General features: G+C 44.3%; 1 protein-coding gene across 7 annotated transcripts in view; it reads left to right on the top strand.

Annotated features, from left to right (window-relative positions):
* The window catches only part of Mta3 (metastasis associated 1 family member 3), a 187184-nt gene extending 165181 nt beyond the window's left edge, over positions 1 to 22003 (top strand). For 6 of the 7 annotated variants that reach the window (XM_058573549.1, XM_046425190.2, XM_046425178.2 and 3 more), the window contains exons 15-17: positions 4102 to 4188; positions 7309 to 7455; positions 18678 to 22003. In XM_058573549.1, the coding sequence (XP_058429532.1) occupies positions 4102 to 4188; positions 7309 to 7455; positions 18678 to 18703 (260 nt within the window). In that variant the 3' untranslated portion in view covers positions 18704 to 22003. Of the gene's footprint in view, positions 1 to 4101; positions 4189 to 7308; positions 7456 to 17554; positions 17629 to 18677 lie in introns of all 7 variants that reach the window. The other variant, XR_009225191.1, reaches the window with a different exon arrangement.
* The last annotated feature ends 1755 nt before the right edge of the window (positions 22004 to 23758 follow it).

The raw sequence follows: 23758 nt of genomic DNA, 5'->3' as shown, positions 1-23758 counted from the left end.
AACTTTGGAAAGTATCCCAAGACCCCATTTCATGAAAAATTAATTAGATACAAGTTTTCCTAGAGATTTCTCAGCAGAAGTTACTATTAGCAGTTATACAGAGAGACTTTTCTTAAATGTTAAGCTCTGGAACATCAGTAGAGAAGAGTTTTGGTTTACTTATTTTAGTACTTTACATTTTTTTTAAAGGTACAAAAGTGGTTATAAATCTGATCACCTCTGTCATTCCTGATTGACTCTCTTCAGAGGTAACGTTTATCATCATCTTGAGTATCCAGACATATTCTATGCATCTGTAAGAATCCACATAGGTCTATTCTTTGTTTCTCTATAGTTTTACTGTTCTGTGCCTTGCTTTCTTAATATATCATGAAGAGCTACTTCCTTTTTTTTTGCCTGCTGCTTAATTATTTTGTCATACTTCAATTTTACCAGTTCCCTGTTAAAAAATCATATTCCCAATATTTTATGGTATGATGTTGGAATCAGTGTCCTTATACAGATATGATTTCACATTGATGATTAAAATGGGCATGTGTTGAGACTGGGGTTGTAGGGTTGTAGCTTAGTGATAGAGCCCAATGTTTAGCATGCTCTTGAGGCCTTGGGTTCAATCCCTGGCAACAAACAAACAAACAAAACGTGTTTATAGTGTTTTATGAGGTAGAATCCTTAATGAAAACCTGGATCATGGAACATGCACTTTTTAATTTTGATAGTTGTGACCCAAGTACCCTCAGAAAACCTTCAGTTTACATCCCATCTGGACAATGCCTGTTTCTCTAGAATCTTGCCAGCAATGTTGTCCATCTTCAAAACCTTAACTAATTGGTGGGTAAAGCATAACTGACATTAGATTACATTTTTCATTTTAAATGAGATAGAAATCATTATATTTATTTGAAATCTTGTGTTTTCTGTCAGCTGTTTTTATTCTGGTCTGTTTTCTGTTAGAAGCCTTCCAGACTTTTGGAAATTTTGTATCTAACAGCTCTTGGTCTGTGATATAAATACTTCCCTCATTTTTGTCTTTGACCCTGTTTATGTTGTATTTGCCAGCCAGGCATGATGATGCCCACCTGTAATCCCAGCAAGGCCAGCCTCAGCAACTCAAGGAGGCCCTGTCTTAAAAAAAAGGGGGCGGGGGTGCTGGGGATATAGCTCAGTGTTAGAATGCCCTGGTTCAAATCCCCAGAACCACATACACACACACACACACACACACTCAAAAATGTATTTGCTAAATATTTTTTAAATATAGTTTATAAAAAACATTTATAGTACCTGTGTTGTGTCTTGTTAGAAATGCCTTTATAGTTCTATAAGCAGATCCTACTAATGATTTTCACAGAGATCTGGAAAGCTCATGCAGATGTTTTTGTGCATTTTAACTTAGTGTGTGGATTTTGTAGATTTTCTGTCTCATTGTCCCCCCCCCCCATATTTCCAAATCATTGCATGAATACAGCTGTAAGTTACAATAAAAGTGACTGTTCTTCCACATTTATCTCAAGGAAATATAGATCATCTTGTAGGAGGTTAAAGAGATATACCCAGTCAAGTAACTTGAGTGAGATATGGATGCTCTCCCTGTCTGGGCAGATTTTGATTCCCTCAGGATTTTTTATTTACTTCTTTTGGTACCTGGGATTGAATTCAAGGCACTGTACCACTGAACTATATCCCCACCCTTTTTATGGAAATTTTGAGACAGGATTGAGAAGTTGCTTAGGGCATCACTAAATTGCTGAGACTGGCCTTGAACTTGCATCCTCTTGCGTCAGCCTCTGGAGTTGCTGGGATTGCAGGCATGCACCACCATGCCTGGCTCCTCAGGGTTCTTTGGGCATTTCTCTGGTTGCTTTCTTTGTGCACTTTTAATGCTTCTCTCTGATTAATTAGAGACAAGTGAGGAACTTGGGAGCAAGGACTGACTACCAAGTGGCACCAAATTTGGCCTCATCTTTGCCAGGATTCTACCAGTGTGGATCAGATACCTTTAGGTTTCTTTCCTGAGGGAGGTTCCTCACTATTAAATAGACTAGGTCATGTTAGCACCTTCTAGTTTCTGGGTAACTGAGACTGATAATTCTCTCCACCAACTACTTTCTTTAAAATATAGTGAAGATTAATGAAATGTGGATCCTTCTAAAGAGCTTTGGTCTCTATAAGAGTGATGCCCTGTAATATACATTTTCACTTGGAACATTACATAATCAGTCCTACTAATTAAATAAAAAGGTAGAAGCAAATTAGTATAGTACAAAATGAAATATCTTTGGTATTGTGTTGATGACCCCTTCAGTGGCTTTGTTGGTTCTTGCCAAGGTAATATCCATCAGTGACCATCAACTGCAGCCATGTGGCAGTTTTCCTTTGGGTCTTACAGACTGGAATAAAGAGCAAAGTTAATACTAGTTAATACAGTGATTCCCTTTGTCCAAGATATTGAACAAATAACTAAGATGATTCACTCAAGCTTTATTTTATTAATAGGGAAGAAAGAATATTTTCACCTTTTCCCTTTCCCAAATATAATTTTATGTGAGCCAATTGATATTAAGAATTGTGTAGTATTATGGCTCTGTGATTTGACAGTGTTTGATCCTTAAAGAGTTTGAGTCGTTTCCTGATGTTTAAGTAGATTACACCTCTAAAATACGCTTATATTTCTGCCGATGTCTCCGTTATTATTCAACAATAGGTTCTTAGTGTATTGATTTATGTTTTTCCCAAAGGGAATCAACTGTGTAGGAGGAAAGGAAATTGGATCATTTATAGTTGTCTGTGGGTGCCTAATAATTAGCCAGTGCTTGGGGGCACAAGTTAGTTTCCTGGTGCTTAAGGCCCTCTGCAGTACGTGCTTTGTCTATTTTAATGTTTTTTTTGTTTTTTTTTTCCAAATGTTATTTTCCCACCTTCTGTTTAACAGTTTTCAGAAGATTTTTCTTGGTGAAGAGGGGTTAGAGCTCATGACAAAGTTCATTTTCATTGTAAATTATTTGAGATTTCAGATTGAATTGTACATTTGTGTACCCTGTGGGTGTCAAAGAAAACTTCTGTATGTATGCCCAGAAAAGTGGTCTCATTTTGCAAAAGGAAAAATTCTCCAGTAGAATCAGAAAGTCTGTAGGACAATTCTGTTAAATATGTGAAGGTGGGGAAAAGGCATGAACATAAAACAACACTGGCCAAAGCTACTCCAGCTTTATGATGACATCTGTGAGTTTAAAAAAGTCTCAGTACACATTTCATTTTGTCCCTCAAAACTCTGTATCATCCCTTTGACATGGTGCAGCTGTGTTCCACATCTACTCTTCCATCTAATGACAGCTAATTAAAACTGCAGTGTTTGTGTTATAAGCTTTATTTTTCTGGGTCTAAAATATCTTATGACATGGTTCAAGAAGAGTAGATGGAATCTTTTATGAGCTAATATCCACCCTCACAGTAGCTTACTATTCTGACTATTGGATGAAAACTCTGCATACAGGTAACATTTTAGATCTCAGCACAAATGACATCATTCTAGGACATGAGGGATAGAGAACCAGTGATAAAGCCAAATGGCTTGTCATTTCCCTCGCCAGGATTTCATCTGATGACATTGAGTTTTTTCACATTAGGTTAAGACTCCTTTGTTGGGACCCACTCCATCTATGTCCAAGGGTGAGGCTTGCCTTTGTCAGTTGTCCTTGGCCCAAGCCAGGTTGATTCTATATAGGCCTGGTTCCGTCTTGTCCGATGGGGATTTTGTTACTATAATTCAGAAATGCCATGGCTACAATGAAAGCATATTTCCATTGCTTTTTAGGTGTGTGTGTGCACATGTGTAAGGTGTGTATTAACTGCACTTACATGAGGCTTTTTTTTTTTTTTACATGAGGCTTTAAAGTGAGTGTTCTCCACATAAATCCTTGATTTAGTATTGGGATACAGAACTAGGAATGGTTTTTTCTCAAACCCAGAAGGAAATTATACAGGAATCGGATGGGTATTTTGCTCTGTTTTCCACTTGTACTGTTTTATTTCTGCAGTGTGTGTGGTGTAGGTAGAGAAATCTGCCTCATTGGTTGTCTCCATGTTTCTTTCTTTCCTCAGATGCAGACAGACATGCCGAACTATCTGGGAGTCCACTGAAAAGCAAAAGCACTAGGAAACCTTTGGCATGTATCATCGGGTATTTAGGTGGGTATTTTCTGGCAGGAAAAACTCAAAAAACAATTTCTATATGTTAAAGATACTCGGCCATTCTCAATGTGTACCTAAACTCAACCCAAACCTTTCAAATAGGTGAAATTGGATACCTTCATATGTATAAATAAGTTTGGTTTAGAATCTTCAATTTGTATTACCAACCACACATACCTGGATATGTTTATTTTTTCAAAAAGAATCATTAAATATATAAGTGCATGGAGAGAAAAATAAAAAAATTATTCAGTTATTACTTAGAGGATGAAGACTATCTCTAATTCTTAGACTATCTCTAATCCTTTAAATAGAATTGATTTGTGTACTTTCCTTTTATTAAAAAAATCAAATTGATTTTTAACCTATATTAGAAAAAAATATATTTAAGGGTTGAATGTATAGCTGACTGATAGAGTCTTACCCAGCATGTGTGAAGCCCTGTGTTTAATCTCTAGCACCACCCCCCAAAAAATTAGTTTTTCAGTTTATTTATGAGGACCTGGGATATAGCTCAGTGGTAGAGTACTTGCCTAGCAGGTGAGAGGGCCTGGCTTTGATCCCCAGCATGCATAAATAAAATAAGTTTTGAAGTGTCAATTAAGATTAATTTGAAAGAGAAACGTTTTTATTGCTTTCTGATTTTTATCGTGCCATTTAACTCAGAAATCTCCAAAGATTATGATCCATTTACATGTTGAAATACACAAGAATACTTTTTCCCTTTAATTTTTAAATTTTTTAAATGTTATTCTAATTTGTTTTACGTGACAGCACAAGAATACTTTTTAAAAATAACTATGCAAAAGCCCTTTTTTTGCAAAGCTTTAAGAGAAATAATTTCTAAAATAATAATTTCACATATAGCAAGAATGGCATGTTTTGTGTTTCTAATATTTCTTTTTCATTTTCTCAGTAAAAGCGAAATGTATATACTCAGAATTGCATTGAACTTTATTGCTCTGTCCAGTCTTACAGTTAAGAAATGTTCAGATTTCAGATATCCAGTCTTTTAAAAATCAAAGTATAACCTTGAACTTGATATGTTACCCGGTTCTCATCAGAGTGTCCTTAAACTCAGAAGTTCACAGTTCCACTTTTGATGTTATTGCACCACCTTATTTCTTGTTTTATATCTCAAGGGCTAGGAAATTGCTTTGATATTTCCCCAGAATATCATAATGGTTATTACAGGCATGGCCTGCGTAATGGTGACAGTACCTTGAAGGCTGCCATCTGTGTCTCTTTGCAGGACTGACTCCTGGATGCCCCTTCCCACCTTGTAAGGAGAAAGTTTCTGATTGTTCAAACAGTGACCACCAGAATGTAACAGTGCATAGTAGTCAGTTTTTCCAAGGGAAATTGTGTGTTTCTCCTGCGGGCATACTAGCTTCTGTTCCTATCAGATGAGCCCAAAACCCTTCTGTCCTTACTGAATTACAACCCTCCATGACATCTTACTGCATATTTTCTATGTTCCAGACTCCGTATTTTATAATTTGGGAAATAGCAAGAAGAATAAGACCTTTCCCTTAAAAATTTTACTCTAGAGGGGAAAGGACACAATAAAAACAACAAAGAATTAGATGCTATTAGGAAATTACAGGTTTTCATATGCATTACATTCTTGAAAGAAGGGTTGTCTTTTCTTTTTCTTTCTTTCTTTGTCTGTATTTGGGGGGTGGGGAGTACTGGGAATCCAGCCTAGGGTTGAGCCAGGCAAGTGTTCTACCACTGAGCTAAATCCCCAGCCCTTCTTACTTTTTATTTTGAGATAGGGTCTTGCTAAGTTGCCCAGACTGGCTTGAACTTGCAATCCTCCTGTCTCAGCCTCTGGAGTAGCTGGGGTTATAGATGTGTGCCACTGAACCCGGCTAGGAGTAGTTATTTCTGATGAGCATTAGGGCAGTGTACTTGAGGAAGTAGTCAGTCATAGCCTTGAAAGATGTAGTATTTGAATAGTTGGAAAAAAATAGGAAAAGGTATTATATTTCCTCATGAGGCCAAGAGAACCAGATAGATAAAGGCTTCAGTGGGTCCAAGGACCTGGAAAATTGAGGGAAGCAGATCGTCTGGTCTGGATGGAGCATGGTGTAGAGAGGTTATAGTGAAGAATGAGGGTGGCAAACTTTCAATGCCATGTTGGGGGAAAAAAATCATTGTTTTTTTCATAGTACTTAAATCATTTCTAAATTTGACAAGCGTAGGATTTTGACTAGACCAAGATCTAACAATCCAAATGGCTCTTGCTAAATTTCATTAAATAAGGCTGTCTTGGCCCTCCCCTTGTGTGGGAGGTGAGAAAATGGGTGCTTCTCACATAGTTGGCTTGCTGGGTGATAAACCTGAGGATCAGTAAACAGGTTTGGCTTTGGAGGAAGGTACTGGTATTAGTAATAGAGTGAGGTCCTTAAATCTAATTCCTACGGTATTGCAATTTTCTGTCCATTTACAAAAAGTAAAAGTGATTTCGGGCTGTGTGGCTCCCAGTGGATTTCACTTAAACATGCATGTGCTGCATGCTTGTTAGAGGTTTGTGATCTGTTCTTGGTCAAAGGGTTTCATCTTATTTTTGACTATTGTATTTGGACTTTGGTTTTAGATTTTAGTCAATCACTGGGCTGGGAGTTATTTACCCTAGTCCTGTACTCCAGTTGCACAGTCAGAGGAATAATCCTGTTTTTCAGAAGGCTTACACACCACAGGGCCTGCATGTTCCTGGTTTGACAGAGCACAGGTGTTTTTTGTTTTTTTTTCCCCCGTGAGGCTACTTCTGCAGATAATTTTTGATTTTGAATACTTTGAAGAGTCAAGTGCTTTATTCCCACAGTAAATCTCATGTTGCGAGTGACCTTCTGAAGTGGCTTTTTTGTTTGTTTGTATTCACAACCTGAGGCTCAGAGCTCCAGCCAGCAGGGGAAGAAGCGGCTTACTTGATAAGCAAAGCCATGGCAACATCACTTGAAGCTGATTCCTTATGCAGGTCCACGGCTGGCTCATGAGGAGCCGACTCTCAGCTCATTAAGAAATGACATGTGTGCCCATTAGCCAGCCTAAGTGTACACAGAGATTTTTAATACCATGTTCTGAGTTGAGAAACCTTTTCTCTCCTGTCAGAGATCCATCCTGCAAAGAAACCTAATGTTATTCGTTCCACACCAAGCCTGCAAACCCCAACTACCAAGCGGATGCTAACTACCCCGAATCACACATCTCTAAGCATTCTGGGGAAAAGAAACTACAGTCATCACAATGGCCTGGACGGTATGTAAGCCCCGGAACTCCAGGGGCTGTTCTGATGGACTGGGGCCCCTCTCCCATGGCCCACCTGGGTGTGTCTTCTATCAAGTCCCAGAATGTATCACAAATAGATTCTACTCCATGGTCGATCCAAACGCATGTGGTAGGAGATTAAGGGCGAAGACTGCCATGTGCTACTGTGCAGACAGCATGCCAGGTGAATTTCTCCATTTCCTCAGCAGGTACCTTTTGCTCACATCTGTTAGGAGCCTTGTTTGGAGAAGAAGTCTGTATTTAGCAGGTTACTTCTGCTGGGTAATAATGTTCTTGCTGTGATGCACACTCACTGTTCACTTTAAGTTTTTGTGAGCAGAAGGGATTATTTTGCCTTATGTTTGAGACAGCAGTGCTCTCTGGGGGTTCTTCAATATTCTGTGGATCATTTTGAATTTGGCATTCGTTTTCTACTTCTTTCACCTTATAATTTTTTTAATTGCTCAAGAGTGCTACAAGTCATGAAAGAAATTGCCTGGATGATGTCCTAAATACAGAAATAATAATTTGTTTGAAATGGAAAAACCAAGAAATACCATCTCTTATTCAAAGTACTTCTCTTAGGTTTGGCCATATAATGACTCTTCAAGCGGAATTGAATTATCTTAACACTTGGACTATAAACATAGCCAATAAATCATCCAGGCAGTATATATTGTTCATCTCAATAGTCCTGGAGTTTGAAGCTGTCTTTTTTATTTAAGCATTGACATTTATTTGTGAATAAAACTCTCCATAGGCTTTTCATGCCTTATGGAACTCTAAATTCCTTCTATGACAGTAAATTACTTATAACAAGGCCCTAGAGCAAGAAGATGGAATGGAACTAATAATTTCTCATAGTTACTTTTCTTTAGTATGACTTTTGATGGTCATAATCATGTCAAAATGAGTAAAAAAATTGAGGGTGAAGAGTTTAATTTGCACTTAAAAGATATCAATGTGTTGTAGATATGTAGCATTTGGCCACACAACAGTCTTGCAGGAGCATTTCATACTAATGAGAACATTGGCCATCTTTGCCTGATATGCCTGATGTCTAGACAGAGGAAAAAAATATGTCAAAATGTGGAGTTTGGATTTCTTTCCAGCTTTTCCTTGCTCATGGCTCAGGGCCTTTGGATTCAGGCTTAAATAGAATCTGGAATCTTCCTTTTCCATCTATTAGCCACCCTGGTCTCTCTAGGTATATTGTCCTGCTGCAGAAAGCATAAAGTGTGGTGAAGAAAAAAATATATAAAAATCATATGTACATATTTTTCCTTCTAGAGTAAAAAGACTTGTTGTGTCTGCTGTTGGCGTGATAGCTTTCTAGTGTCTTCCTCTGCTCACCCCATGGCCATTCTGGACCCTAGTCCCAGGCTTGTGTTGCATTTCTGTTTCCCTTTCAGCATTGGAGCTCAGTATCTGGTGCCCAGTATCACAGGTACCTGTTACCTTGGAATTTCTTTAAAATGCCATCTTGTGGGTTCCCTCTCTAGGGCCATCTGTCCCATTTCCCTCTGAATGAATGCTGCTGCAAGGTCGTTGCTTCTTTGCTCTGAACAGGGAGGATAGACAGAGCGCCCATGAATCTCTGGTATTATATTGACTGAGACCTCCCCCTAATTGGGGCAAGATACCTTTCTCATTAGCTGAAGACCCATTTTCTTCAAGACCCATTGTCTTTGCTCTGCTGTCACAGTATGGAGAGGAAGGCTGATGACAACGTGCCCTACACTGTGCTAACTTTCTTACATGCGTTATCTCATTTGACTCACACAACAAGAAGTTCTGGAAGGTCAAGGAATTTGTTTTGCATACCATTTTTCTGTGCCTAGTGCAGTGTCTGGCACTTAGTAGGTGCTCAACATATATTAATTGTACAAAGGAAAGTGATTAAGGAAAATGAGACCTAGAGAGGTGAATTAAAATTTCTAGAGTTAATGGGTACTACTCAGATGGTCTGGGGTTCTCACGTAAGCATGACTGATTTCAGAATCAACTCTATTTATTACTGCTATAGATGAAGTAGTGATTCTCAAGGATGCCATTTTATGTTCTGTCAATCAGAGAAGAAGAAAATGCACAAGTTATTTTAATAACCAATTTAATACAAGAAATCAATGTGGAAGTTATTGGAGGACAAAACAGAGAACATGACAGGGCATAGGAAACAGCAACATTCTTAGGCTTGAGAACAGCAATGGAAGTGGAGGTTTTTACAGCTTAGAAGCTCATGGAGAGCCCTGGGCACCCATGAATCTCTGGTACCCAAGCCCTGAGAAGAAGGCACTGGGCCACCACTAGTGCGGGTGTCTCTCAGAAGTGTGATAAGGCTGGTTCAAGCACATGCTGCACACACTGCCATTGCTACTTTGGGGTGTGGTTGAGAGGAACAAGAAGGAGCCCCTCCCTCCTCTTCCGGACTTGCAGGCTCTCTCTAGCACAACCAGGAACCATGTGAATAGGAAGAAAATATTTTTCAGAATTCTGGTCCCAACCTCAGGAAGCTGGTCAGAAGACGGGGTACAGAGCTGGGGAAATACACATTTTAGAACATGCCTGCATTTGTGTATTCCTCAAGAACCATTTCCTTAGGAAATGAGTCTGCCTCTTATTTCCTCAGGATGTAGGATTCTATCTAACCTGAGTTTCCAGTATGAACTCAAAAGTACTGGAGGGGCTGGGGTTGTGGCTCAGTGGTAGAGTACTTGCCTAGCATTTGTGAGGCACTGGATTCCATCGTCAGCACCACATAAAAATAAATAAAATAAAAATAAAGATCCATCAACAACTAATAAAAATATTTTAAAATAAATAAATAAATAAAATAAAGTTATTGTGTCCATCTACAACCTGAAGAAATAAAATTTGAAAAAAAAAGTACTAGAAAAATGTTTGGCTCGTAATGAGTTTTCACAGAATAGTTAATACCAGTATCTACTGAAATAGTTTGCACTCATGCAAAAGCCTTGCCCTTTGTGATGGAATAATGAAATCAGTTAGCACTGCTACTTAATTATCAGCATGTCAGACAGATGAGCATTCCAAACATGGTTCTGATAGACAGAACTAATTTACCTGGAAATGAAACCTGCTTCTACTGAATTATTTGGTCGCTCAATTATGGGACTTCCTATTTCCTTCTCAGTGGCTTGTGCCTTCCCCTCTTCCTGCCTCAGCTTCCCAAGTCGCTAGTATTACAGGTGTGCATCACTGCGCCAGGCTCAGATTCTTGATAATGGGAGCCTCTTGGTTTCTGCTAACAGAAAGATTTTTTTTTTGTACTGGGGTTGAACCCAGGGATGCTTTACCACTGAACTAGTTATATCCCCAGCTTTTTTTTTTTTTTTTTGAGACAAGGTCTCATTAAGTTGCTTAAGGTCTTGCTAATTTGCTGAGGCTGGCCTCAAACTTGTGATCTTCCTGCCTTAGCCTCTCATCACTGGGATTACAGGCATGGGCCACTGCACCCAGCTGAAAGACAACTTCTTATTGCCTTTCTGGAAGTCACTTTTACCTGAACCTGATAAAGGCCCTTCAAAGGCCCTGGTGTAGCCTGAATATGACCAGACTGATGTCATTCTCACATACCTTCTCAAGCCTACCCCTTACCAAGCTTCCTTTAAAAAAGGAGTCTAAAAACCCCCAAAACATCTCTCATTCTTGAGATGGCCTAGATTCTCCCTAAGAATTTGCTTTTCTAAGAAAGGAAAGTGCCTCTACTGATATTTGCTGAAATTCTTTTCCATCATGTATGCCAAGGGCCCAACTTGTCCTGAGTCAAGTTCCCCTGTTCTCTAGGAACTACTCAGGATCCTCTTCCTGTGGCAAAAGTGACTGTGAGTAGAGAAGGCCCTCTAGTCTTCAGGGATAGAAGAGACATTAAGGGGAAATCTTTCCATGTCTGAGAGCCCCAAAGAGAGGGCATCAGGGGAAAAGGAATTCATCTGTGCCACAGGGGTAGGGCAGGCATCTGAGTATTTGGAGTCAGATGAGATTCATTGCTGACTTCTCTGATTACTTCCTGTGTGACCATAGGTGAACCACTTGGTTTCTTTGTACCTGTTTTCTCTGTAAAGTGCAGGTCTTATTTGCCTTACAGAGTTGTTCTAATGATGAAAAAAATTTGTGTGGACTTTATATTACTTCAGTATCTAAACACTTTATGAAACAGGTGTTAAAATCTGCTTTTCTAACAAAAGCATCAAAATTCAGCAAGGTTAAGGGATTTGTCTACCATCATACTGTTAACAAGTAGCAGCAGTTTGGAATTTAAACTCCAAATCTAGTGTTTTTTCCTCCAGGTAAATAAAGACTCAAATCTGTGTGTTGAGTGCGGGCATATGTACATGGAAGATGTTTATGTTTTCCCTGTGTAAGAGATGGCTGTATATTTGCAAAGGTATTGAGAAATATAGAGGGTATTTTTCTTTGCTCAGACCATGAAGTGTAAGCCACCATTGCTGAACAAAAGCCCTTTTCTCCTTTCCTGCCTCTATAAAGCTCCTCTGCCTGTATCGTATCTCTTGTATTGTTCTTTTTTCTAGAAGTTGGGGCCTAAGAGCTATATTAATGTTGGGAAGAAGGGAAAAAAGAAATAAGAAAAAATTCACAGAATCATCTAAAGGTGAAATGTGTTCAAATCAGATTCTATGCTATTCTCAGCATAGTCTCTCATAGTAGATGTTCAGTGAGTGTTCAAATTCTGACTCTACTTAAAAGATTAGCTGCTACTAAAGTTTTATTTGGGAATTTCTAAGGTATCAGAATTTTGTAGTCATATGGATTACATATAAATAAAATGTCAGTACCTTCCTCATAAATCATAATTATTTGTTCCTTGCCTGAAAGTATGATTCTCAAAAAATGGCTCGTATGGCTGGGTTTAGGGGTACGCACCTGTAATCTCAGCTACTAGGGAGGCTGAGACAGGAGAATGAATTGAGCCCAGGAGTTCAAGGCCAGCTTGGGTAACCTAGTGATACAATCAAAAAACAAAAACAAAACAAAAGCTCATGGATTTACTTGAAGGTAAATTGGGGAGGGGGTTGTTCCAGTGTGTATTTGCACATTTTAGGGGTCCAGTACCTATAAAGAGAAATTGCTCTTGATTAAATAATTCTGAGGAGCATTAAAGATAGGAAATTAGGTTTATAAGAGGAGTTGCTTTGCTGCCTCTAGGCTCCTACAGCAGAGGGATGGAGCATCATGATCTTGAGGCAGCAGAATATTTCTCAGAGTGAAAGCTGAATCAGAAAAAAATCCAGAGAACAGACAGTGAGATGGGCTGACCATCTTGTCCTCTCCTGACCCCCTAAGGGGCTGCCCTTGGCTCCACCCAGTGTCAGCTGCTTGGGATTTTGCTAGGTCTGTGGCACTTCCATCCCCCTGCACAGGGACCAGGTAATTGCCCGCTGCCTCAGTCTTTAGAAATTGGGGACCTAGAGGAAGACTGACTTCTGCTTAAGGAGTGGTAGAGACCACATGAGCATCAGCCGTAGCTGTCTCAACCTTTGTCCAGGATGACTTGGCTCTTGCCCCAGGGGTAGTGAATCAAGACTCAGCCTGTCAGGGAAACCAAAGCAACAGGCTCCAAAGAGGTGAGTTTTCAGTGGGAGAGAGTCAGAAAAAGGTGATGAATTGTATAATAAAGCCCTTTGTAATCTACCCTCCTCTGCTTATTTCCCCTGGGACTGTGACTACACTGTAGATTTTTCTTATTTATCTTTTGTACTAAGTAAGATCATTTCTCTAACTCTCCCATGAAGAGGGTGTCTTCTGCGTATGCCTCTGTAAGGACAATATTATGATCTAGGGTGTGAAGATTGTCCTTTTGGATGACTTGTTTCTGAAATCAGTAATTCAACAATCCAACTATTGGCATCCCAACCCTGGGAAATGGTGATGGCGAGGGCCATTGTACAGTGAGCGAGCTGCGGGAATGCATCTGCTGTCTTCACAATCCCAATAAAAATAGACTGCCAAGGACAGCTGATGGCACTCCCAAGCATGCCTGGGCCCAGGCTGCCTTCTGTCAACAATTTCATGCCATTTCAAAAGACTGCAGTATTTTCAAATGTTCTCAAACATTGTTTACGAAGAATATCAAGTGTCCCTAGATTCGCCTCCGGTCTCCTTGTCTCAAGTAGTCTCATAGCCTGGTTAAATATATTCTTAAAGTCGTTGAGGTTTTAAAAAATTATTTTGTAAAGGGCCATTATGGCTCTAGGATTTATTGAGTTGAAGCACTATAGCAGAGAACTTCAGGTATCCAGAGGGTTACAGGACATTCGAAGTAGTGTCTGGGCGTTGTGGGTGCTCTCTCAGCCTGTGAGCCACAGGTACAGTCATAAAGGAAGGCAGACCCAAGTGCATGATTAGTCAGCAACTTGGTGTTCTGGAAGGATGCCAGATTGTCTACCCCGGACCATTCCTGGGTTTCTGATATTACAGTTTTTCCCAGAGAGCACTTGTGTCTTATCCCTGAGGGAATACTATTGTGCAAGTACCCAAGAGGTCTGAACTTGAGACCTTCTCAGCAATATGGAAGTCCTAGAAAAGTAATAAAAGTCCATGGTAGTTCCTCAAGTGCAGCTGTGAGGGCCAGCACTGGCCTCCTCAATAAGAGTTGCTGATGTACTTCAAGGGGCCATTATGGAGAGCCTTTTTAAACTGGCCTGCTGGTGTGTTCACCCATCTCACTGAAACAGAGGATGTCCCTGAAGGAGAGAGAACCCCTGCCTGAGAGCGTGGTCTCGAGCTTTAGGGGGAAACTCTAGATGTTCAGAAAAGAGACAGGAGAGGGAGAGGATTGGGTCCCTGAGAAAAAGGTTTGACTTAGCCATCAAAGGCAGGCCCCCGTGTCTGAGAAAGCCATTGGGATAGCAGCGTGGGATCCTCTCTCTCTTTTTCTTTCTTTCTTTCTCTTTTTCCGTGCTGGAGATTGAACCCAGGGCCTCCCACGTGCTCCCACATGACTCCCCATGCCCAGTGAAGTAAAGACCGACCCCAGGAGCCATTCCTTGTAGGCAGCCTCCAGACAGTCTCCTGGGTTCCAGCAAAGAAATGAGGGGAAGCCTCCAGAATCTGCAGAGCCTCCATGGCAATGGAGATGGGGTGTGTGTCACCGTCTAGTTGATTTGAAAACCCCCACTGGGCTCATTTTAAGCTTCTCAGCCCTCCTCATTATTATTTTCTTTCCCTGTTTCCTGTTTTCCCTTCCAAATGACTGAGCATTCTTTAAGCTCAGAAAACATCTGAGTTATAATTTATGCATTTTATTAGCAACTATTTACATATAAATGAGTATGAAAAGTGATTAATGTAAACAGGAGGTGCAAACCAAAAGATTAACTTGGTTCCGATGGAGGTTGCAAAGGAGATAACTTGAGAAGACCCTTCCTATGCTCTAATGCAGCTTTCCTGTGAGTCCCTTCTGGGCAGTGGGTGAGCAGGAGACAGTGGGGAAAAATAGAGCCCCCCACACTGAGGGCATTTGGGGGGACACTCCACAGAAAAAAATGCGCAGAATATTGGGATATCAACTTCCTGGGCTGGCCCTCTACTGCCTTCTTTTTTCTTTGCAGTTTTCATATTGGTGTCTTTTTACTCTGCCCTCTGGGAGACTTTTTCAGCTTCGTTTTTCCAACCAGAGTTTTGTTTCTCCCATGAGTCTGTTGGGTTTTGCTTGGGGAGCGGGTGTGTGTCCACTCTAACTTGGTAGAACTTCAACTCCAAACTCCGCCCTCCGAGGGCTCCACACACGCTGGGGTCACTGCTGGGCTCTTGGAGCCTTGGGCTGATGATTCCCAGGGCTCCTCCGTCTCTCTCTATCCCTAGGTAGTTCAGAAATCAGCCAGTAATTTGAGGGGAACTGGCCTGGGCTCCCCTTGTCTGTTTTCTTTCCTTTCCAAGATCTCCTCCCTCAATTTCCAGCCACCAGCACTGGTGACCTTGACCTCTCCCCTCACTCCTCAGCCTGAGCTGTGGAAGTGCTCCAGTGGAAGCCGGTTCAAAGTGGTTCTCACCTACCTCATTTTGTTCTGGGGTCACAGCCTTTCCGATTTTTGTCTTGTTTTGGCTGCTCTCCTGTACTTCCAAATAGTTGGTTTCATGTTTTGTCCAGAGTTTGTTGGCTGCAGGGTTAGCCATGTATAAATCAGCCTACCATTATAGAAAGCAGAACTCCTCGGTTCTTCCATGAGCTTTGTTTGTTTTAGTTGTAGATGGACACAATACCCTCATTTTATTTATTTATGTGATGCTGAGGACCGAACCCAGTGCCTCATTCGTGCCAGGCAAGCGCTCTACCACTCTTTTCTGAACATCTAGAGTTTCCCCCTAAAGCAGTTTATATAACCTACAGTAAGTTCAGTAAAGCCCTCCTTCTGTGAGCCCCTTGGTTCTCTCATTTGAATAAAATAAAATTAAATAAGCTACTGCTTATGTTTCGTGGGTACTTCTTTGAGGATATTGGTAGTGGTTTTTGTTCTTCTTAGGTTTTCCTCTCCATGTATAGTCCAGTTTGCCTTCTTCCTGGCTCTTTTCTCAGAGTGTGGAGTTGGTCTGTATTCCGGGAGCTCTGTAGGAAGAGCGCTGCAGGCGCATCATTTAGTAGGCCTGCGTTCACTTCATCTCTCTGCCTCAAGTGGGCTTCGTGCCTTGCCTTGTGCCTGAGACCCTTAGTTTTGTCCTCTTCAGAGCATAAACATCCACACTGGAAGGAGGTCGGTCGACAGTGGCCCAGGGGTTAGAAGTCAGTTGAGCTCTGGGGCTGTTTCAGCCTCCCTCCCCCACTTCCAGAGCCCTTTGACGACTCTGGGGACAAACTCTGCTCTTGCCTTTCCATGCTCCAAGCCTCAAGTCTGGCTTTCTGGGCGTGCGGTCTGTGTCTTCTGCTTCCAGCCTCTGCAGACCCAATGGCAGTTTCCTCCACTTCTTAAAGGGAAGGAAGCCACCTCAGAAGCTCATGGCTAGAAGCCTTATGAGAGGTTGCTCTCTGTGCACGGACTGATTAGAATGCAGAAGCTCCAAGCCCCTGGACTTCAAGTCCTTTAAGTAGCCAAAGCAACAGAGAACATTTTCCAAAAAACAAAATAACTGCTTATTATGAGTCAGGATTAATACATACAAAAGTGGCAAATGTAAATGAATGCATTTGAGAATAAGCAAAAAAGGGAAATGATTTGGGCTACATCTGAGTCTAGGAAGGAAACCTGAGACTCATTAGACCTTTTCCTGGGGCCCTCTGCCAATGCTGCCATGCGGGGACCTCTGTATCTAGGGACTGCAGGTGGCTTTTGTTTCTTGCTTCAAGGAAACGAAGTGGGCTGGGGGGACTCTGAGCAGGGCATGGCGAGGTGGTCGCCTTACAATGGCAGGTGGGAAGCACTCCAGCTGGGATGCAGAGAGATGGCACACCTCGACTTAAAACCGTGGCCAGTGTAGAGAAGGCGGGTGTTGAGCTTGGCTGCCAGACTCTGAGCTACTTAGCGGGGGAGAGGGTTACCTTTGAAACTGAAGCAGGTAAGTTTAGCACAAATTTACCATGGTGGAATTCAATACAAATGGCTCTTCTGGCACGTGGTTTACATTCTTCAGGGCTTTAGACAAATGGGTGACAGAGTCCTCCCCCCACCCCCGCCGTCTTTTCTGCAGAAAAGGGCTGGGCGGGGGGGGGGGGGGGGGGGGGGGGACAAACTTCTGAGAGATACTGACGTGCATAGCCTTCAGCTTAGACACTGAAAGGGGCAGCGAGTTCTTACTGGGCTGTTATCAGAATACTGGGCTGGAGGGATGATGTACTGTTTGGTATAGCAGGAAAAACTTGACTGAATTAAGAAGATCTGTATTCAGATCCTGACCCCTGGCCTTACTCACCTGTGTGACCCTGAACAAGTTCCTAACCTTTCTAATCCTCCCAAGGTTCTGGTGAAGGTTAAATAAAGCAGTTATATAACCTACAGTAAGTTCAGTAAAGCAAATGTTTATTGATCCCTAAACTGAATTTATCTGATTCTTTAATATATTTTTACTGAGCCCATATCAAATACCAGGCTGTGTACATGTGCCTTCCCTATTCTAGAAAGGCTCATGAAGTGAAGGCACAGCTCCACTCCATCCTGCAACCCTTCCTCAGCGTGGTACAAGGCTGTGAAGGTGAGCGTCCCTGGGTCCTTTCCTGGCTGCAGAGTGCATGATGGGAGAGATGTTGTCTGAGCAAAAACCCCCTCCCTCCCAGCCACTTTCCTAGTGACCAAGGAAAAGGTCTCACTGCTGCTGGGTCGCATGAGCTGGTGATGACCCAGCTCACAGGCCAGGTCTGCTCATATATGCATCTCTTTGCAAAGCCCTAGATGCTGAGCTTGGAGAAAGGAGAGTTGAAAGTTTGGGGAGAAGTAGAGGGCCATAGGAACAGGTTCTGACCCTGTGACACTGCTGGGGTCCGAACTTCACTCCCCTCTACAAAGAATGTGTCCACAGGGGATGTGGCTCAGTGGTAGAGTGCTTCCCTGGTGTGTGCAGAGCCCTGGGCTACATCTACACACACACACACACACACACACACACACACACACACACACACACAGGGTGGTCATCACCAGGGAGTCCCCACGTCATGATGATTAATTATGATTTCTGAAGATGAGATTGTGCCTCCTCCCTGCCAGCTGTGCTCCCTGTTCTTTTGTCTCAGGGAAGTTCCCCAAGGTCTGGTGATAGGTGTGGAAGGGCCTGCTGTGCTGGGCCACCTGGCTGCGTTCATTCTGTCTGCCCATCCAAAACCCACTTTCCAGATGCTTTAGCACATCGGATATCTTCTTAACTTACTAAACTTCCCCTCTGGTTCAGTCTTTTTTGGGGGGAGGTATTGGGGATTGAACTCAGGAGCACTCAATCACTGAGCCACATCCCCAGCCCTGTTTTGCATTTTATTTAGAGACAGGGTCTCACTGAGTTGCTTAGCACCTCGCCATTGCTGAGGCTGGCTTTGAACTTGCAATCTTCCCGTCTCAGCCTCCCAAGCCACTGGGACTACAGGTGTGTGCCGCCATGGACGGCCTGTCCAGTCTTAAACTACATTGTGAGCATTTGTTGGTGCTGGGTTCCCTTCCCTGAAGGATGTCATGGTGGGAGGGCTAATCCCATGATCCCTCTTGTCTTGCTTCTCTCTTGCTCAACCTTGACCTATTTCTTCCCTTTTCCAGAACTCACTTGTTGTGTGTCAGACTGAGCGATCCCTGTTCCATCCTACAATCCAAGACTCGCTACTGTCCTGCTGATGTTCACAGCTGTGCCTGGGAAGGAGGCGGCTGGAGACCCCCGCGTGTACCCCACGGAGACCCGATGGGGAGGGAAGAAACTGTAGGAGTGCAGGTTCCAAATATGCACCTCCACCTGTGAACCAGCAGCGCCTGGCTTCCTTCTCAGAGACCTCTTGTCCCCAGCAGACCTGCCTGAGAACCAAGGGGGGGCAGGAGCCACTCCTCCTCGCTTATTGGTGCCACACTCCCCAGGAATGGTGGCCTCAGGCGATGGAGGCTGCTGAGAGCTTGGAGCCCTGCTGCCCTGCATGTGTCTGTCCTGCTCTGTTTTATGCTGTATAGTTATGCACAGGAGGGATGTGGCAGCTTTCTGAGTGCATTTTTCTTAAGAAATGTGCTGGTGTTTACGCAGCTCATGGTATTTCCCCATCCTCGCTGTTCCTGTCACTTGGCATTTTCTCAATAGGCTGCTTTTTTTTTTTTAACTGGGGAAATGTTAGTCTTGACCCCCGCATCCCGGACTCCATCCCACTCCCAGCCCCTGCTGCACAGTGATCCGAAGATGAGGCAAGCCCCGGGCTCTGCTGGGCATCTGGTTCGTTGCTGCGGGGAGGCTGGTGTTCTCTCTGGTTCTGTGTTCCCCTGGAGTCTCCATTGAGAGCAGGTGTTAAACATGCCAAGTGTGTGCATCACTGTGACAAGCCATTTGCTTATTGCCCTGTTCCCTTACCGCTGAATCAGCTGACAAGCTGTACCCAGGTGGGTCCACAGCGGGTCCTCAATCACCCAGGTTTATTTGAGGCAGTCAGATTCTGCTGGGCCTAAGGAAAGTGGGGTGAAGGACTGTTTGCAGGTATGAGTCTGTAGGTGGCTGCATGGTCCCCACCTCTCTGGCCAGTGTTTCTGTAGGCATATATGCCTCAGCCCCAGGAGACCTGCCTGATTTACTGGCTTGGGCTCTACCTGCCTTCCCTGGGCACAGCCCTTGGTGGCATTCCAGCTGGCCACTCTGCCATCTGTGCACACAGCTGCGGGCATTGGAACCACTCAGTGCCATTAGCTTCTTGAGCAGCCCGAGCCCAGCGCTCCCCTACCCTCCATCAGCAGGGTGGGCCTCAAGGCTCTGTGGAAAAACAACTGGAGTCTGACCTCCCAGTTTCTTGGGGGCTGCAGTTGGGGGGGGCAGGTGGATGGCTGTGAGGTGCCCCAAACAGGTTGTCGCAAGACAGAGTGGCAACAATTGACCTGACCTCCAGGAAGAGTGAGGTGTCACAGAAATGAGGATGACATTGGAAGTCTGTCCTCTGAGGCTGGCTTGGCTCTGAGGAGAACAAGGTGTACGATGGCTGAGGAGATGCTCAATCTCCATCTGCCCGTCCCTGCCCAATCTTGGCTTCTCTGAGGAGTTGCTTCTCAGTGTAGGTGTCTGAGCCGGTGACCAGCCATGTTCCCACCACCGATGACCCTTGGGGCAGTCCTGGACTTAGGGGCCTCTGTGGGAGAGGGGCCTGTGTCACAGGGCTCCATGAGACAGGTGGTACAGATACCAGGCATTTCCCCAGGGTTCCCACAGAGACGTCCCTTCAGCAGAGACTCTGGGGGAAGAGGCAGCGGGCCTCTGAGGTTTCTTCTCTAAAGAAAAAGAAAACACACAAAACTATCTGTGCACCTGGCCTGGTTTGACTGTAACATGTGGATACAGGGGACAGGGGTGCTCACCCCTCACTTCCCGCACCTAACCCGCATCACGTGGACCACTGGTCGCAAACAATTGGCTGTGATTGGCTGAATCCATTGCTTTGGGTCTCAGGTAAGGCAGAACATCATGGTCAAAGGATACAGAGGAAGACTGCTCTATTCATGACAGCCAGGAAGCAGAGAGAGTTCTGCTCACCAGGGACAAAATATAGACCCCAAAGGCACACCCCCAGTGACCGACTTCCTCCAGCCATTCTTTGCCTGCCTATAGTCACCACCCAGTACAGTAGTCCTTTCAAATTATCAATCCACCTAGTGGATTAATCCACTGATGACCTTATAGATCACATAATCACAACGCCTCTGAACATTCTTGCATTCCTTCACACATGAGCTTTCACACTTCACAGCCAAACCATAACAAGCCCTTCTTAGCACCATGGCGTTGCCATCCTGTGTGGTTACGCCTGCCACCATTGTTCAGGAGTGTGTAAGTGGACGTGCTGAGACTATCTGCACAGCCCAGAAGTCCGTGGTGCTGCTTCCTGGGCGAAGGCACGAACTCAGCAGGCAGCAACCCCCCCAGTCGCTGCACCACCTCTGATGTCCTAACTGTGGGGAAGAGAGGACTGCAGGCTGTTGCTGGGATCTCTCACTGTTCTGCCTAGTCCACAGCCCAGTTTCTGTCACTCAGGGCCCATCTGGGAAAGCAGAAACCACACCCCGTATTTCAAACATAGGGGCTTATTTCAGATTTGTCACAGAAAAAAAAAAAAAAAAGACCAGAGACGTGAATTGGGGAACAAGGAAGCGCCCACACCCTGAGTCCTTCAGGACAGCCAGGAAGCAGAGAGAGTTCTGCTCACCAGGGACAAAATATAGACCCCAAAGGCACACCTAGGGTCTATATATTTTGACAGTCCCTGTCAGAAAGGCTCCCTGTGGAGAGAAGGGGAGAAGGAGCTTAACCGCTCCCTTCTTGCCCTCCAGATTTCTGCGGTGCCTCATGTTAGCTAACCCCAGCCAGAAGCCAGCTTCCCTGGGAGCCGGGGACAGCAACCCGCAGGGTCAGCCCCCAGCGTGTGGTAGGGCAGAGCAGCTGGAGGACAGGCCAGGAGCAGGCCTGAGGGCCAGCAGCCTGGGTTTATGCCCTGCCTGCTCATGTCGTGTCCCATCCCAGTGTTCATGCTGCTGTTCTGGACCCTGGTGAAGGAGACAGAGCTGCCCCCTTGGGTCTTTGTGGATTCTTTATCCTCCACCTGGAGGGACAGTGCTTTGGGGAGGGAGGGAGCCTTCATTCTTCGCAGTTTTTCCTGGTTTCCTTTGGGGGGATTTACTCATTTAGCAGCCCACCTCCCTACTCCCCTTAGGAAAGCCATGTCCCAGTTTTCTTTGCGCCCTCCTGTTCCTCTCCTCTGCGTCTCTGGTTCTCCAGACCAGAGACCCCTAACCCAGGGCATGCTTCCCCAGGATAATTCATTCCAGCGTAATGCCAGTGTGGACCGTCTGTCTAAGGAGATGCCATCTACTAATCAGTTTGTATTGTGTTTCCAATAAATTCCTGGAAATAACGCCTGGCTTTGTGCTCTCCTTGACTGGAACGGTGGCTCAGCTCTGAGGCTCTGGGTGCACACACCCCAGGACTCCATGTCAGGAGGTCCTTGTCTCAGGTAATGAGGCCAGGCCAGTTTGATTGTGTCCCCAGTCACACCAGACTCCCAGGAGCCTTTCTCTACTGAGGGACTGTGTTTTCTCATGTCACATCCTGACCCTGCACCCCCTAGGTCTTGGGGGTAGAAAGAACAGCAGGCAGACCTTTCCCTAGTAACTACCCCAAGGAGTCACAGTTGTACCAGTTCTGGGTACCTGTGCCAGGGAGCTTGGAATGGCACATTGAGGGGGCTTCTGTGGCTCAGCACAGGGCTTCCCTGTCCCACTGCCCTCTTTTAGTTTCTCTGTCAAGGTTACCACAGAGAAAGATGAGGTGACCCCTGTGTGTGACCCTTATTTGCTGGGTTTTATGAGAGATGAAAGACAAAAAGCTGGCACTGAGTTTCTTCCAAGGGTTTCCATGGAGAAGTAGGACGTGTCCAGGTTCTTGGAGAGAGGAAAAGTTGAGATTAAGGCCGTATTGGTAGTGTGCAGGAGTTCTGGGATGGAGGGGTCAGTACCGCTGGATGATGGTCAGGGGAGATTTTGTGGAAGCAGAGAGAACCCTCAGGGAAGAACACAGAGGCCCCTCCCTAGTGGAATCCCTCAGGTGCTGCGTGGTTCTGGTGCGTCTACCCCAACTTGTACTGCCTCCCTCCTGGGAGGTCATCTGTCACTAGTGTTGCGTGCCCTGCCTCTCCAGGAGGGCCACCCCTAATTCCAGGCCAGGGCCGCATTTTAATGCTCAGGCTTCCTGGGGAGCTGCTTCTCCTCTCCTGGATGAGTTGCCCTTGCTCTGAAGTGGTCCGGAGCTGCGGAGGTTCATGCAGAAACCCTGACAACTCCTCTAGAGCTGTGGCTGCTCAACTCTCCAGGCCTCTTTTGGCTTCTTGGTTTTCCAGTGCTGGGGATGGGACCCAGGGCCTAGTACATGCTAGGCAAGTGCTCTACTACTAGGTTACACCCCGGTCCATTTGCATTTTGTTCTGTTTGGTACTGGGGTTTGAACCCAGGGATGCTCTACCCCTGAGCTATACCCAGCTCTTTTTATTTTTTGAGACTGGTCCTTGGTAAGTTTCCCAGGCTGACCTGCAGCTTGAGATCCTCCTGCCTCAGCCTCCCAAGTTGCCGGGATTGCAGGTGTGCACCACTGTGCCCTGCTGGCTCCTTGCTTAGTGACCCTTTTACAGGTTCTTTGGGAGATTGTTTTCTTATTCCCAGAATGAGCCACTTTAGTCCTGTGTCATCTCTAAGCCCTCTTCCCACAGAGCCAAGCCTCCTAATAATCCTGTCAGCTTTCTTCCCCAAGACTCTGAAATAGTACCATTCTCCTCACCAGAGGAGGTGACCTGCTACCTCTCATAATCAGACCCTCCTGCTACCCATAGGTTGTATCCACCCACCCACTCCCTAGGGCCTTGCAGTAGAGTATCCTGACCCAGACCAGACTGGTACTTACTAGCAGTGTAGCATTGGGCAAGTCCCTCAACCTCTCTGGGTCTCAATGTTTTCATCTGTAATATGGGTAATAATAGTGTCTACCTTATAGGACTAAAGAAATTGGGATGTGTAAGGTGCTTAGAAGAGGGCCTGGCACTCATAGTATGAATTGCTTTATCATCTCATTCTTATCGTTCCTTTCTTCTCCTGCCACTATATTAAATCTCTCCATTCAG

Source organism: Marmota monax, unplaced genomic scaffold (assembly GCF_021218885.2).
Source record: "Marmota monax isolate L192 unplaced genomic scaffold, Marmota_monax_Labrador192_F-V1.1 WCK01_AAM20220418_F8-fsc00015, whole genome shotgun sequence".
Lineage (NCBI taxonomy): Eukaryota > Metazoa > Chordata > Mammalia > Rodentia > Sciuridae > Marmota > Marmota monax.
The sequence above is the reverse complement of the archived record's forward strand: the minus strand, read 5'-3'. Positions and strand labels throughout refer to the sequence as shown.